The sequence below is a fragment of the Haliotis rubra genome, unplaced genomic scaffold, assembly GCF_003918875.1.
Source record: "Haliotis rubra isolate DU_JTF1 unplaced genomic scaffold, ASM391887v1 Scf428, whole genome shotgun sequence".
NCBI classification, from domain to species: domain Eukaryota; kingdom Metazoa; phylum Mollusca; class Gastropoda; order Lepetellida; family Haliotidae; genus Haliotis; species Haliotis rubra.
In genome coordinates this window covers 851,342-868,764 of record NW_025767111.1, presented here as the reverse complement: position 1 = coordinate 868,764, position 17,423 = coordinate 851,342, and the positions used below count along the sequence as shown (strand labels likewise).

At 38.6% G+C, this 17,423-nt stretch overlaps 1 protein-coding gene across 1 annotated transcript in view; it reads left to right on the top strand.

The window, feature by feature from the left end:
• Window positions 1-7,441, top strand: part of LOC124288869 (broad substrate specificity ATP-binding cassette transporter ABCG2-like) — a 32,261-nt gene extending 24,820 nt beyond the window's left edge. The window contains exons 15-17 of the mRNA XM_046725439.1: window positions 154-243; window positions 4,823-4,884; window positions 5,752-7,441. Of these exons, the coding sequence (XP_046581395.1) occupies window positions 154-243; window positions 4,823-4,884; window positions 5,752-5,902 (303 nt within the window). The 3' untranslated portion in view covers window positions 5,903-7,441. The remainder of the gene's footprint in view (window positions 1-153; window positions 244-4,822; window positions 4,885-5,751) is intronic.
• Window positions 7,442-17,423: the final 9,982 nt, after the last annotated feature.

Sequence of the window (17,423 nt, the reverse complement as noted above, 5' to 3'; positions counted from 1 at the left end):
TGGTATTTTAATGGGGTACCTGGGGATCATATTTACACCTAAACTTGTTTGGTCCACAGTTCAAACCTGTCTAGCAGTACGAGGCAGGAAGGTGATACGTTAAGTTTTTTCCAAGAGTATTTGGAAATATAAACCGCATGTGTTTTGTTTCAGTTGTTCAGCGGACTGTTGGTGAACCTGAGCTCCATTGCCGATTGGCTGGTATGGCTGAAATGGTTCAGTATCTTCAGATACAGTCTTGATGTAAGTCCTAATAGGTACATGTGGTATTGAGAGGCAGAGATAATAACCAGTTGCAACACTAGGTTTAATATTGTCCAGGTTTTCTCTCCTCCTGTGCAAGTCTTCATCATACAGCCTGGAGACCCCTGGCAACTGTTGTGGCCACAATGGTTGCTGTGTTCCTGTGGCACTTGCATAGGAGGCCTTGATGTCCATGCCCAGTTTGTCTCTATTCTCGCTGATCATCTCATGATCCCAGTGGATACCTTTATACAGAGGGACCCAACATAACCAGGCTACAATCCAGCCATAGTGTTGATCTGAATGTATACATGGACCTCATAAAAAGACATCATCTTGACATGGCTGCTAATCACTCCTGTAGTGAAGCTGTTGTGTATCCTCAGTCCTGCATGTGTGTTTCAACCTAACCATGATGCACTTCATACTTTGAAGTGCGAGACAGCCCATTGATGTTTAGTTGATTATCTCATGCGAGTGCTTGTCTCCCTGATGAATGATGTTTAGTTGATTATCACATGTGAGTGCTTGTCTCCCTGTTGAATGATGTTTAGTTGATTATCTCATGCGAGTGCTTGTCTCCCTGATGAATGATGTTTAGTTGATTATCTCATGCGAGTGCTTGTCTCCCTGATGAATGATGTTTAGTTGATTATCTCATGCGAGTGCTTGTCTCCCTGATGAATGATGTTTAGTTGATTATCTCACACGTGAGTGCTTGTCTCCCTGATGAATGATGTTTAGTTGATTATCACATGCGAGTGCTTGTCTCCCTGATGAATGATGTTTAGTTGATTATCTCATGCGAGTGCTTGTCTCCCCTGATGAATGATGTTTAGTTGATTATCTCATGCGAGTGCTTGTCTCCTGATGAATGATGTTTAGTTGATTATCTCATGCGAGTGCTTGTCTCCCTGATGAATGATGTTTAGTTGATTATCACATGCGAGTGCTTGTCTCCCTGATGAATGATGTTTAGTTGATTATCACATGTGAGTGCTTGTCTCCCTGATGAATGATGTTTAGTTGATTATCACATGTGAGTGCTTGTCTCCCTGATGAATGATGTTTAGTTGATTATCTCATGCGAGTGCTTGTCTCCTTGATGAATGATGTTTAGTTGATTGTCTCATGCGAGTGCTTGTCTCCTGATGAATGATGTTTAGTTGATTATCTCATGCGAGTGCTTGTCTCCTGATGAATGATGTTTAGTTGATTATCTCATGCGAGTGCTTGTCTCCCTGATGAATGATGTTTAGTTGATTATCTCATGCGAGTGCTTGTCTCCTTGATGAATGATGTATAGTTGATTATCTCATGCGAGTGCTTGTCTTCCTGATGAATGATGTTTAGTTGATTATCTCATGCGAGTGCTTGTCTCCCTGATGAATGATGTTTAGTTGATTATCTCATGCGAGTGCTTGTCTCCTTGATGAATGATGTTTAGTTGATTATCTCATGCGAGTGCTTGTCTCCTTGATGAATGATGTTTAGTTGATTATCTCATGCGAGTGCTTGTCTTCCTGATGAATGATGTATAGTTGATTATCTCATGCGAGTGCTTGTCTCCCTGATGAATGATGTTTAGTTGATTATCACATGCGAGTGCTTGTCTCCTGATGAATGATGTTTAGTTGATTATCTCATGTGAGTGCTTGTCTTGTCTGATGAATGATGTTTAGTTGATTATCACATGCGAGTGCTTGTCTCCCTGATGAATGATGTTTAGTTGATTATCTCATGCGAGTGCTTGTCTCCCTGATGAATGATGTTTAGTTGATTATCTCATGCGAGTGCTTGTCTCCTGATGAATGATGTTTAGTTGATTATCTCATGCGAGTGCTTGTCTCCCTCCTGATGAATGATGTATAGTTGATTATCTCATGCGAGTGCTTGTCTCCCTGATGAATGATGTTTAGTTGATTATCTCATGCGAGTGCTTGTCTTCCTGATGAATGATGTATAGTTGATTATCTCATGCGAGTGCTTGTCTCCTGATGAATGATGTTTAGTTGATTATCTCATGCGAGTGCTTGTCTCCCTGATGAATGATGTTTAGTTGATTATCACATGCGAGTGCTTGTCTCCTTGATGAATGATGTTTAGTTGATTATCTCACGGGTGAGTGCTTGTCTCCCCCTGATGAATGATGTATAGTTGATTATCTCATGCGAGTGCTTGTCTTCCTGATGAATGATGTATAGTTGATTATCTCATGCGAGTGCTTGTCTCCCTGATGAATGATGTTTAGTTGATTATCTCATGCGAGTGCTTGTCTTCCTGATGAATGATGTTTAGTTGATTATCTCATGCGAGTGCTTGTCTCCTGATGAATGATGTTTAGTTGATTATCTCATGCGAGTGCTTGTCTCCCTGATGAATGATGTTTAGTTGATTATCTCATGCGAGTGCTTGTCTCCCTGATGAATGATGTTTAGTTGATTATCTCATGCGAGTGCTTGTCTCCCTGATGAATGATGTTTAGTTGATTATCTCATGCGAGTGCTTGTCTCCCTGATGAATGATGTTTAGTTGATTATCTCATGCGAGTGCTTGTCTCCCTGATGAATGATGTTTAGTTGATTACCACGGGTGAGTGCTTGTCTCCCTGATGAATGATGTTTAGTTGATTATCTCATGCGAGTGCTTGTCTCCCTGATGAATGATGTTTAGTTGATTATCACATGCGAGTGCTTGTCTCCCTGATGAATGATGTTTAGTTGATTATCACATGTCTCCTGATGAGTGCTTGTCTCCCTGATGAATGATGTTTAGTTGATTATCTCATGCGAGTGCTTGTCTCCCTGATGAATGATGTTTAGTTGATTATCTCATGCGAGTGCTTGTCTTCCTGATGAATGTTGTTTAGTTGATTGTCACACGTGAGTGCTTGTCTCCCTGATGAATGATGTTTAGTTGATTATCTCATGCGAGTGCTTGTCTCCCTGATGAATGATGTTTAGTTGATTATCACATGTGAGTGCTTGTCTCCCTGATGAATGGTGTTTAGTTGATTATCTCATGCGAGTGCTTGTCTCCCTGATGAATGATGTTTAGTTGATTATCACATGTGAGTGCTTGTCTCCCTGATGAATGATGTTTAGTTGATTATCACATGCGAGTGCTTGTCTCCCTGATGAATGGTGTTTAGTTGATTGTCACATGTGAGTGCTTGTCTTCCTGATGAATGGTGTTTAGTTGATTACCACATGCGAGTGCTTGTCTCCCTGAAAAATGATGTCTAGTTGATTGTCACATGCGAGTGCTTGTCTCCCTGAGGTGGCCTCCCAAAAGTTAGACGTCCTAAAAGTTAGACGCTTTAAAACAACGAAGGTTATGGCTGATTGCACTGAGGTTCACTACACTGTTGCCTTCGTTGATTAATGGACTACTCCAAATATACTAATCCAAACACAAAGAGAAGAGATTATGGATAATGACAATGACTTTATTTGACATGAAACAAAACAATTTGTATTTTTGTAAATATGTTGCTTTACAACCAACCTATGTTTAAAAACATAATTATTAAGTGAATAATGATGAACATAATAAAAGGTTAAAAAATGAGTGAAAGTTAAAAGAACATATATATTTATAACAATTTTTAAAATGGTGAAAAGTGGAATTATTGTATTATTGTTTTTGTTTCTAGATTGTTTGATATCATTTTGTATGAATAAGATATTTAGTGATTGTTTTAATTAATTTGGGGTTTGTTAGAATGTTGAGATCAGAAGAGTTAGCATTATTGGGGTACTGTTTTAAAGCATTGGTTAATGGGGTTCTTTGTTTATTATATTTTGAGCAATTAAGATAGTGTGGGCTATTTTTTCAGGAATTTGGCAAGTGATAAATTTACCTTTAGGATGAAGGTTGATTTTGTGTAGATAGTGTTGAATTTGGTAGAGTGGATAATGTTTTCCTATTATTTGCCAGTTATAATTGAATGTTAACCCTACACCCTGTACTTCTTTCTATATTTTATATTGTTTATGCTTGAAAAACAATGCTAGGAAGGAAGTAACTCCTTTAGGTTAATGGAAACTCAACAACATAAAACAAATGTATAATCATGTTTTGATCAAAGTGAACATCGTAAAAACAAGCATGCAAAATCTATAATCTTGTTTTGATCAAAGGGAAGGTTGTGAAAACAAGCATGCGAAATTCATAATCTTGTTTTTATCAAAGTGAACGTTGTGAAAACAAGTATGCAAAATCTATAATCCTGTTATGATAAAATTGAACATTGTGAAAACACATTTGGAGAACCCAGTCAACATTAATATTCTGATCAAAGTATTTCTGTACAAACGTGAAAACCATCTCGTTAATGTATGGGGCAGGATCATTATATGAGTGGGTAAGACTAGGTTGTAATCACAGTCACGCCTGATTGATTTGTCTGACTTTTGGGACGTCTAACTTTGGGGAGTAAACTCTACATGATGAACAATGTTTAGTTGATTGTCACATGTGAGTGCTTGTCTCCCTGATGAATGATGTTTAGTTGATCGTCACTTTGTGTGTACTTGAATCCCTACTGAATGATCACCTCTGTGTGTGGTTGTTCCAGGCTCTCAGCATCAATGAGCTCTCTGGTGAGGTTTTCTGTGACAATGGGTCAAATGGTACTTGGTGAGTATATTACTTTACGAATCTATACAACATTACTTTGGGTAGAACTAAGTTAGTGTACTAAAACTGTCTTCCAGCTTAAAGTGTAATGAGCAAGTAATTGAGGCTTGATTTGTCACAAGCATTCGGCATCCACCTCGTATTGTAAAGTGATTTGTGATGAAAATATATTTGTTGTGGCCTTAGGTATGTCTTTTCAAACAACCAGTGATGCTTTTATATCAGCAGTGTGTATAAATCTCGTATCCCATCAGCTGGATCTGTGTGACCAGTGTGTCAAGGGTGACGTAACACCCAGTAGACCATGGGCCAGGAGCCGAAATTTGACATTTGGTACCACTCAAAGAGACCTAGCTCAGAGTCAGGACGAGGCTAAATCCAAGATGGACGCCCAAAACCCCAAAAATGTCAATTCCAAGCTTTTATCATGAGTAAAGATCAACAAATAGGTTGGACATGAAAAAAGGGATGTAAAATGGTGGTAACATGATTAAAAATATTTAATTAATATCAAGTTGTGTTGTTTGATACCTTTGATGCAGAACAGTGACTATCACTAACCAATTTAAGGAACTTGTAGGTGCTCTCACTCGTCCTGAATATGAGCTATCAAACCGACATGGCCAGCATACATTTTTTTATGTCTAGAGGCCATAACAAGTTCAAAAAACATCAAAGTGTTTGGTCCCTCTGAGTGGTACCGAAAAATTGTCTGGCTCATGTACACTCACTGAAACCAGTCCGATCACAGTAGAAACAGGCCTTCTCACATCAAAACCATTTCTTTAAACTGTAGTGGGCATCCTGTTTACCTGGTAATATGTATGTTTGTCAGTTGTATGCCAATGGATGTGTATGTTCCCACAGCACAACAGGGGATGAGTATCTCAGCCAGCAAGGTATTGCCTACGAGACGACATGGGACTTGTGGGTACCCCAGGTGGCACTGGCAGCTCTCTCCCTCGGCTTTCTATTTCTGTCCTATATACAGCTGCGTCGCCTCAAGAAGCTCAAATAATACATCTTCCAGTATGAGCGACATATTGGTGTATGTAGACTTTGTGGCAGTACAAACGGAAGCTCCACTCACCATATACGGGTGCACCTAATCAGAGGACTATAGTTTTGTATATATTTGTTGTGTTGATGTGGGGATAAGTGGTTTAGTATAGAGCAGCATGCAAAGCTAAGAATGTTGTTTAAGATAGATAGAACTTGAAATAAACCATCATCTTACTTTCATCAGGGACAGATGTACTGCTGCTGACAATGAGTAATTCAAAATGGTTGTACAGTGGAACTGTATAGTATATGACAAGTGACTACAGTTTTATTCAACAGTTGTTCAACATCATTTTGTTGATTTTGTATAGTTTATTTGGTTGGATGTTTCAGACATCATCTTTGTGGCATATGAATGGTTGAGATTGTTTGTGTGGAAGCGTAATGTGATATTTGGTTAGACCTGACATCGGAGTGTCAAAACCTTTATATGTATTTTGTTCTTCAGCAAATCCTCTTTGAACTTCATAAAGAAATTAACTTTGAGGTATTTGTATTCATTTTTACAGAATTTATTTTTGGTGTACCTTAGCTCACCTGAGCGATAGTCACTGAACTTATGTCATGACCTGGTTGTCAGGGGTGAAACACCTGGAGTAATGCCTGTGATTGGAAACATTATACTCATGTATATGGTATATCTTAGGCTTTGAATGGATACTTCTAGAAAATATTGCAAAAATGGTCTACAATAGTACATTCCTTTATTTTGAGATTAAGACACATCAGGGACAGTCAGTGGCTTGTTTTCAGTAGTTATGACAGCAGTATAGTATAGTATGCAAAACATGCTGAAGTGTAAATCCTCTCCTTTACACCAAGTGTTATATATCTTACCTGTAAATATGGTCTTACGGAATATGTTGACACTTATCTTAATTTCAAGCAAATGTCGTTACCTCTGAACTTAACTACAGATTCAATCTCCACAGATACACTCTCTTACGCAATCCAGCTGCTCGTCACAGACTTTGTTTAATAACTCTTAATGATTCAGATTATTTCTATGACATATCTTACCTTATACGTGTCAGCACATTCGCTATACAATCTAAAGAATGCTTGTGGCGCATATGCTTATGATATTGTAAAACATGTATTTCTGTTTTGTCCACAAACGGAATGTAACAGAGAGCGACTATTTAGCTCTCTTACGTGTTTGGAATAATGATGATGATGATGATGATGATGATGTGATGATGATGATGTATTGATTAGTTTTCTACTTGGAGGAGAGCCAAATGATAACATTAGAGATCTTGATACTTATCTATGGATTCAATGTATGAAAACCACAAGTAAAGCTTGTGGAATGTTCATGAATGGAAACTGCTTTTCTATACGTTACTAGATTCACATCCCCCTATATATACATATTTTCAAATGTTTTTGTATTTTATAACGTTCATACACTTGTACTTTGTAAAATGTAACATCTGCTGAATCATGTATATGTATCTTCAATTTTGGAGGAAATAAAGACGATCTATCTATACCTACCATTATTACCCCGGATAACCCAAGCTGCCTGTTAGGCACAAGAACGTTATTGTCACATGACTTATCTCACCGGGTACCCATTTTCTGCTGGGTGAACAGAGGCCTAAGGTGAGACAATATGTTTCACCTGTGCTTCGTTGTGGGGCAGCACTGAAGTCCAAGACACTCTCAGGAGTCAAGCTGCCAAACATGGTCATTTGGAAAACGGCACCCCTATGGACATCATGTTGTAACAATAACATTGATCTAAAGTTTTAGCATGATATCTCAGTTTATATATATCCCTTTTCTTATTATTTTAAGTTTTTCAATAAAATCAATTTCATACAAATGACAATCATGTTCAGATTGGGAAATGTTTTACTCAGGCTTTTGGATAATTTGATGAATAGCCCGGTAGTCAACTATCTAAACTTTGTTCTAACATTGTTCATATTCACATGATCTATGGGCCTTGAAATTGATCATTTCAGAGTTTGTGGTCATCCCAAAGTATATTATTGTACCACAGGAACTTCGGCTGACAGTACCACCTATTTACTAGACATATACTTATACACGTTACTGGCCAGGGATAGAACTGCAATTTGTTAAGGGTGCCATACAGATAATTTAGGTGTGCCTTTGTGAAAATAAGTGCATGTGTGTCCTACCTTTTGATGACCCAGTTAAACTTATAACATCACAACATTTATGTCATGTCAATGCATCGTTAATAAATCCGTAAACATCGACATCTAAACCTTTAATCTAGTCGATCTCACAGCTCCTGAACCACATCTTTTCCCTTCTGTCAAGCCCTTTCAGCAGTGCTAAAGCCCTTAATGAAGCAAGTCTCGATACCCTAAGGTTCTGAATCACCTATCTCAATGGGTCTCCTTATTTATTTAAATCTGATTTGTTACTGTCAAAATATACACTAAAACGCCAAAAGAAACGTTACCCTCCTTCCTTAATGAATTTCTGAAAATCTACTCAAGTGAGGATGAAACCTTCTGCTGCATTTTATAGCCAAACAATATGGAACCATATAGTCACTAAAGATTTGAGAACATTGGTTGATTTTTCTGCTGCTGCAATGATATAGTTGGTTAATTACAAAGTCAAGTTGTCGATCCGACACAAAAAGACAACAAAACAATGTAAATTTCATAATTTTGTTATTTCACGACTTTTTCAATATCTAGTATGGCCACCATTGGCATGCAATCATGCCAGAACACGTCTCCTCACAGAAAATGTCAATCTTCTGGTGAAGGCGGCTGGAATACGACGCCATTCTTCTCTCAAAGCAGTGATCAGTTGCGGGCTCTTGCGGGCTGTTGTTGACGCGAACGATCCCTGCCATCTATATAGATAGTCCCACAAATGTTCTATGGGGTTCATGTCTGGCGATCTTGAAGGCCATGGCAAAACGTTGACGTTGTTGGCGTTGAAGAAGTTTGTCGTCATTCTTGCTACGTGAGGGAGTGCATTGTTCTGTTGGGGAAGCGTGTTTGGGTGACGATCTGTCGTCGATCTGATTTGACGTACCAGAGCTGTCCTTGCTGACGACGTCGCCGATAGAAATCTGTTCCTCAGGTGTACCTATCTTCAGCTGGCGTTGTGATGTGTGGACGTCCACTTCTCGGTCTGTCTACGGTGACCCCAGTCTGTCTGTAGCGCTGCTTAAGTCTTATAACGGTGATACGGTGGCATCCGAGGGCGTTGGCAACTGCATTGTACGTCGACCCCATCTGCACCATCTCAATGGCTCTTCCCCTCTCTCTCTCTCTGTTAGTCGTGGCATATTTCTCGTAATTGTGTGTCATATCATGCATTCTAGGCACTCTTTATACCGTAAAGAATCATTATACACATGAAATTGATGTAAATACTGCTTGACTATTGCTACGTTTTGGCGATTGATTTTGCAATGTGTAAACTGAAAATGGAAAAATGTCCCTTTGCGAGCAAAAATGTTATGAAGGATAATTTTAGGTGTTCCTAAAGACTTTTTCACAATATCAAAGACACGTTGTGCATGTTTTCACTAATGCAAATCAGCAGAAAATGTTTTAAAAGACTGAAATCATATGAATTATTCTTTTACAATTTTACACACTCTACAACAGTTGTTTCTTGTTATAATAGTTGAAATGGTGACTTTCAATGTATATCTTTGTTTCAAAGCAGAATTTTCTTTCAACCTTTCTTTTGGACATCTAAATCACTGTTATTGGCTTATTTCAGCATGGTCGAACATAGGACAATTGAACTCTTCTGAAAAAGATGCATTTCACCTAAATATGAATGCATTTGAGAATGTTTTTTCGTCATTTGCATAAAAACTGTGTTGTTAAGCTTTCTTGTAAGCTAATACCTTCTAACATCTTTGATAGTTTTTAAGTAATTCATAAAGATAGGAGGGTAACGTTTCTTTTGGCGTTTAGTGTAGATATTATGATACTACGGAATTTTTACATTATTTGAGAAATCAGTTTGACATCGAAGAGCTCTTTTATATAGCTGTGTATATATACAACCGGAGGGATCTTATTGGTTTGAGAAATTGAGTGGACATTGTGAAAATGGTACTTCACTTTTCTAGGAGAAACTGTTGGATGTCATGTCTGATCTACCAGGTATATACTTGCTTTGTGGGGGTGATTGTAATGCTCGGACAGCTACACTTCCCGACTTTGTTGATGATGACATTATATATCATACGGAAAGTAAAGATCATTCCATGTGAGATTATTTTAACCTAGAACGGTTCTCCTGTGACAAAGTCGTCAACCATTTTGGTAGGTATCTCTTAGATGTATGTAGCATTTCAAATACACACATTATGAATGGCAGATGTGGTAAAGATTATATCTTAGCTTCTGCACATCTATTTCACAAAGTATTAGATTTTGTCATACCTACTATTTCAAAGCAGAGTCTTTTCATCTCCCGTTAACCTTAGATTTACGTGCGCATCGCCCACTAGTACAGTCAAAGACTATAAGCGGTAATCTAAATCTGATCATGAAGCATACAATACGGTGCTGTCGCAAGTCAGCATTAATTTACTATCTAAAATACCAGACTTATTTGATAAATCTGTTGATGTAGCGTTCACTGATATAAGTCAATGTGTAGATTATGTCGTAGAAGTATTGTGTCGAGCTGCTTCAGATATGAAAAAACGGATACGCCCCTTTTCAGAAAAACATAATACGAATACCTGGTATGATAATGAATGTGATCATTTGAACAAAGAAAGGTGTAAATTTCTTAAACCTCTTCCGAAAAGATAAGACCTTGCAATCCCAGGAGAGTTATCACAAAGCTAGAAATAGATATAATTCAACTTGCAAGGAAAAGAGAAAGGTATTTATGGAACAGAAAAGAAAAAAAACTAGAAAATAATATAAATGATCCCAAATAATTCTTAAAGTACTAAATCCTAAGAATAGTCAAAACAACAACATTGAAATCGACGAATGGCTCAATTACTTTCAGTCACTATTCTCCACCTCTGATAACAACCCGGATCCATATAGAAATGACTGTATGAACGATACTGAGTCTGTTCACATATCAGATGCCCCAATAAGTAGAGATGAAATATTAAATAGTATACAATATCTAAAGTGTAATAAATCACCAGTAATAGACAACATCCTCCCGGAATTTTTCAAACATTCATCTGATCTTTTACTTCCATCTTGAGCTTATATTTAACATTATTCACGACACAGAACTTTCCTGAATCTTGGTCAATTGACATTCTTGTACCAATCTATAAACAGGGTGATCCTAAAGATAACAATAACTACCGTGGAATAACTGTACTTAGTACATTTTGCAAGTTGTTTTACTATATTATCAACAAAAAATTAGTTAAATGGGCTGACGTCGTGGATCAGATATACGAGGGTCAAGCGGGCTTTAGGGAGAGATATACAACAACAGATAATATCTTTATACTGCATAGTCTAATGCAAAGATATCTCAGCTCAAAAGGTGGAGCATTATTCGTGGATTTTGCAAAAGCTTTTGATTCTGTGTAGCGGAATAAACTATGGGGACTTCTGCAATCGCACGGCCTTACTAGTAAAATGAAAAAAATGTTGACGACTATACAAGAAAATGTTAAAGTGTGTGTAAGGAATAAGCATGAATTATCCTTTTATTATGAACCTTTTATTAGTGAACTAGGTGTTAGACAAGGCTGTATTTTAAGCCCTTTCCTTTTCATGTTTTTTATTAATGAATTGGCAGTGCAAATATGTACAAGATACAATACCCAGATACAATACAACTGTGTCTGCTACTCTTTGCCGATGATAACGTATTATTCTCTAGTACTGTTAGCGGTTTACAGAAAGAAATAGATGAATTAGACATATTTTCTGACCAACATAATTTGTGTGTAAACAGAGACAAAACGAAAATTATCTCTACCAAATTGTTCGGTCACTGGTGAGCTATCGTATGAGCTTGCCACCCAGGTAATGCCTGCTTGTCATGCGCAAAATGTCCGAAATGTTGTATCTTGACCTCAGCAGCGAGATGTATCATATCGTGAGGTCCCTGTATCGTGACATCCCTAATCCATGCCCACGGTAAATTGTGAGATTAAGTGAGATTATGTCCTATGTCGTCTGTGTGTGACATGACCAGTTGTAGATACAGCAGCTGACATCTCGATGTACAAGGTGTATTGCATGCGGGCTGTTATGTGGACGCATGTGTTGTATATCTTTTCACTAAAAGACTCATCAAACACAGTTCGACTTCTGTTTTGTTTTCTCAATTCTTACAACTAGAGATGTATTTTACACACTGCATATAAGGTGGTGGTGGCGGTGATGATGATGATGATGATGATATGGAGTTCTCTTCAATTTGTTTTGTTTCGACAAACTTCATCAGGGTGTTTCCAACAGGACAATGTTTCAGTTCATACTACTTTGCAATGTAACTTGGATACCAACTTCTATCACCCCACGTGAGTTCACCAGACCCGGCCCCAGTGAACACCTGTTTTCAGATAAAAGACTACAAAACACGTGCGTGAATAGCTGTCTTGGCTACTCATCTATAACATAATTACATCATCAGCTTCTTCAACATTACTTCAACAGTACCTAAACATCACCAGTAGACTTGCTTCAACAGTACCTCAACATCATCAGTAGACTTGCTTCAACAGTACCTCAACATCATCAGTAGACTTGCTTCAACAGTATCTCAACATCACCAGTAGACTTGCTTCAACAGTACCTAAACATCACCAGTAGACTTGCTTCAACAGTACCTCAACATCATCAGTAGACTTGCTTCAACAGTACCTCAACATCATCAGTAGACTTGCTTCAACAGTATCTCAACATCACCAGTAGACTTGCTTCAACAGTACCTCAAAATCAGCAGTAGACTTGCTTCAACAGTACCTCAACATCATCAGTAGACTTGCTTCAACAGTAACTCAACATCATCAGTAGACTTGTTTCAACAGTACCTCAACATCATCAGTAGACTTGCTTCAACAGTACCCCAACATCACCAGTAGACTTGCTTCAACAGTACCTCAACATCACCAGTAGACTTGCTTCAACAGTACCTCAAAATCAGCAGTAGACTTGCTTCAACAGTACCTCAACATCATCAGTAGACTTGCTTCAACAGTAACTCAACATCATCAGTAGACTTGTTTCAACAGTACCTCAACATCATCAGTAGACTTGCTTCTACAGTACCTCAACATCACCAGTAGACTTGCTTCAACAGTACCTCAACATCATCAGTAGACTTACTTCAACAGTTACCTCAACATGATCAGTAGACTTGCTTCAACAGTACCTCTACACATGTTTGGAATTGGTCCCCATCAATCCATGCTTGGCAACTGACGGCATCGGTAGGTCAGGCTCGCTGACGCTGCATGTAATCGTATACCAATTGTGCAGATGGATTGTCTGCTCCAGACCTGATTAGTTCCAGTCCTTTCTTATATGCATAATATCACATCCATTGACTTGCATACAGCCATGTTTTAACTTTAACCTTATCTATTAAGAATTCAGTATAAGCGTATGGCCTACTGGGAAATAAATAACCTTACTAAGAATTACTGCACTTCATGTTAGTCAGAACATTGGTGAACAGGAAGGTATACCCCGCCATTTTAGATATTGAAAACAAAATGTGGAAGAAGAGTTTCATTTTTTGTATACTTGTCCTAGATATGCTGATATAGACGAAAATAGTTTAAAGATTATATAGCCACATGTTATTAAGGACTATCTAGTACAAATTTCGAAATATACATTATCAAATACGGATATGTTTGATTTGCATTTTAGAAGTTGGTGAGCAATAATATAGTAAGATAATTTATGGAGGACAACGTCTATATTATGTATGATGCGACGTTTAGAATCTTATACCATTGTCACTCTTGCTTGTCAGCGGTATAAGAATCTATACCGAAACGTCGCATCATATATACTCATCACAAAATATTAAGCAACAAGTTTTATTTTCAGTATGATATCTTTATCAATCTCGATTGCGATTTTTGGCGACATGTTAATGACAGGTAAATTTTCAGCAAATACATAACCTTTAGTGACTGTCAGATTGATTTATCTGATAACATTGACAACATCACCCGAACACAGCCACCCTCAGAAACAACATGCAAAATGTGTGGCATGCACGTGCTCCACTCTTCACACATGAGCTCTGATCGGTTAAAAACTGCCAGTAAGGAGAATCCTTTGACCATACCATTTGAAACATGGTTAGGCGTCACTTAACGGCAAATGAGGTGGCTCAGGCAGTGGGAATGGTACAAGGGGGTATGACCCAAACTGCTGTTGCAAATCATTTTAATGTTCACCGCAGCGTGATTTCAAGAGCGATGACTCGATACCACCAAACTGGACTCATGACAGAGGGGCCACGTACAGGTCGTCCTCTAGAAGATCGTTATTTGGACACACTCGCCCGGAGAAACAGGTTTACCACGTCCAAACTCTGACCTTCAGAGTTTCAGGAAACAGGGTTACAACACAGAGAGTAAGAAACAGGCTTCATGCTGAAGGTGGTTCAGACGACCCCTACAACGCTTTCCCTTGCCTGCACATCATCGACAGTTTAGGCTTAACTTTGTGTTGTAACTAGGGTTTAATCATAGTCACTATTATCGTGTTTTGGAAGGTGGGTAGTGTAGGTGCCGAATGCAGAGTCCGATTGTAGACATGCCCCGGCTGCAGGGTAGATCGTCCGTCGCGTGGCTCATGTATTGTGACATTTCTTATAGATTAAAGTGCTTTCTGAAAGAAAATAGTGTTTGTTCCCACTCGGACACCACACTTTGGCAGATCAATACCGTAATTGGAGGGTCAATTCTGCCTGGACTTCAACGATGGTAGGGCACGTGTCTGGAGAAACAGCAATGAACGATATCCGAACTGTTCAATTGCTGAACACGATCATTACTGTGGTGGAAGTTTGATGGTATGGGGTGGCATCAGAGTTGGGCAGAGAACTGGTCTTGTGGTCATTAGACGGGGTACCATCACTGGTGTACGATACAGGAATGAAATTGTCACACCTGTAATCATTCCTCTAGCACAACAAGCGGGTCCTAACTTCATCTTTATGGAACATCGAGCAGGACTTGGTAATGATGTCCTTTTATATAGTACTAGGGTAGGGTCTATATACATATATGTCTTTCTAACGCTGTTTCTAAGCGTGACACGACCCTGTGCTTCAGATCAACAACATCACACATATGGAATGGCCCACAAGGTCACCAGATCTTAATGCTATTGAACATGCATGGGACATGCTTAGAAGGCATGTTGACGGTCTCCATGTTCGCCCCCAGACTCTAGATCAACTTGAGCAGGCGTGATAGAGAGAATGGCAGAACATTCCACAACAGCAACTTGATAGGCTCATTTGGCCAATGCCAAGACGTGCAGAAGCTTACATTCGTGCCGTTGGTGGTCATACGCGTTACTGAACACAGCATCGCTGTACAAAACTGACTTGAACTGTAATGTTTACATTTTGCTCTATCAATGCAGCACATTTTGCACGACTGTTCGCGGGTACATGCTTTTGATGATTTATAAGTCTATTATTGCTCAATAACTTTTCATATCATTTGGCTAATCGTGTGTACAGACGTTTCACCTTTCTATTGCATCATTCAATGATTTGCAATTTCAATATATGAAAATGTTATGAGACTAAACAATATGTTGCTTAACTTTTTGTGAGGAGTATATATATAACAAAGAAGTTGTCATCCATAAAGTATCTTACCTTATTCTCAAATACTTACATGACGAAGTTCTGTGTGGACCTGATACAAGTGTATTGTGTCTGTACTGTAGCCACCCACACATGTTGGAATCGTTATGCTGCTACTTCAATACATGGGCCCAGACCTTATAATGTATACATATGACTGATTCATAAGGTAATAACTTACGTCGACGTGAGGACGGGTTAATTTACATTTCAACATAACGTTGGACACTGAGGGAAACGCCATATCACAGGGTGGAAGTGCTGTCCACACGAAATGTGGAGTTGCCCAAAAAGCAACTCCATTTCGTCGCTTGACAGTGAAAGAAGAACACGTGGCGCAAGAGTTATGGTACGTTTTCCCTCGCATTTGCATTAATTTGCAAGTATATCAGGTTTTGTCATTTGGCAGAAGGATCTAGAAAGCTACAGATCTTTCTGTAATAGCTTGACACCCTCTATATTTATTGCAATTGCGCGTTAAGCGAGGGCACCCTCCTGAGCGTCGAAAGGAAATTATCGTTTCAACACGAAATGACATCCTCATCAGCAGACACACCTTTTTTTGCTGTCAGTTCTTAGATATAGTGATTTTAGGTCTTCTTTCACAGTTTTGGCTTTAATGCATTGGTAATTTCAGTTATCGTCGAAAAGTCAAACTGTACATTTTACATGGAGTTGTTTTTAAACTCTCCATTGCTTTGAATGTTTACGTTGAAGTAACTGTCCATGTAGTTGCATGGATTTTAGAGCATTAACTGTTGAAATCCCACAGTTTTTGATACCCTTTTCCACAGACTTGGCAATGGAAACGGTAGTTGTTGTGAAGGATCCTTTTAACATACAGTCTGAGGCCAAATGAAGACTTGTAGAACTTGCCGCGTATAAGGCAGCGGTCAAACCGAAACATGATTCTCATGAACCAATTCAGACAATGACCTACTTTCCTGCCGATCTGAATTTTCTCGTGTGAAAGTGAAAAGAGACACTACAGACAACTATGGTTACACTAAATTCCAGTTCCTTGTTTCATAAGAAACTGGTATTTACAAATGAACATTAATAAAACCGTATTTCTATATTTTATGGCGAGGTGTAGGCAGCATGACGTTAACTAAGACGTCACAGACTGCCCCTGTTTCATGAGGTCGTAAAAAATGTTTCATAATTCATCTGGCTCACCGGTTACACCTGTTATGTGTTCTTTGCGCGTATTAAGTGTATTTTCGTAACACACAATGTGATTGATATAATATCAAGTCCGTACAAAACCGCCAAACTTTTCTCGCAGCCGAACCTCGTTTTGAGATTTCCACGATTTCCAGATTTCAGTTTGTCAGAGCACGTTGTATGACAGAGTACGGATTAGAAGGAGAGTAGTGTCCAATATACAAGTGATTAGATGTATCAAATAATACTGACTAATATTTATATATCCAGTTGAATGAGTTGGTCTCAAAATTCTGAACTGGTTATTGTACTAAGTTGCGCAATAGGACGCACCCCAGTCAGCAGGAAACGAGACTATTGTGAAATACATACATACAGAAGCAATACTTTGTATTGGATTCTGAATTTGATTGGGAGCCAATGGAGATTTAACATGACAGGGGTAATGTGTTCAATTTTCTTTGTTCTGCTGATCAATCTTGCGGCTGAATTCTGGACTCTCTGTA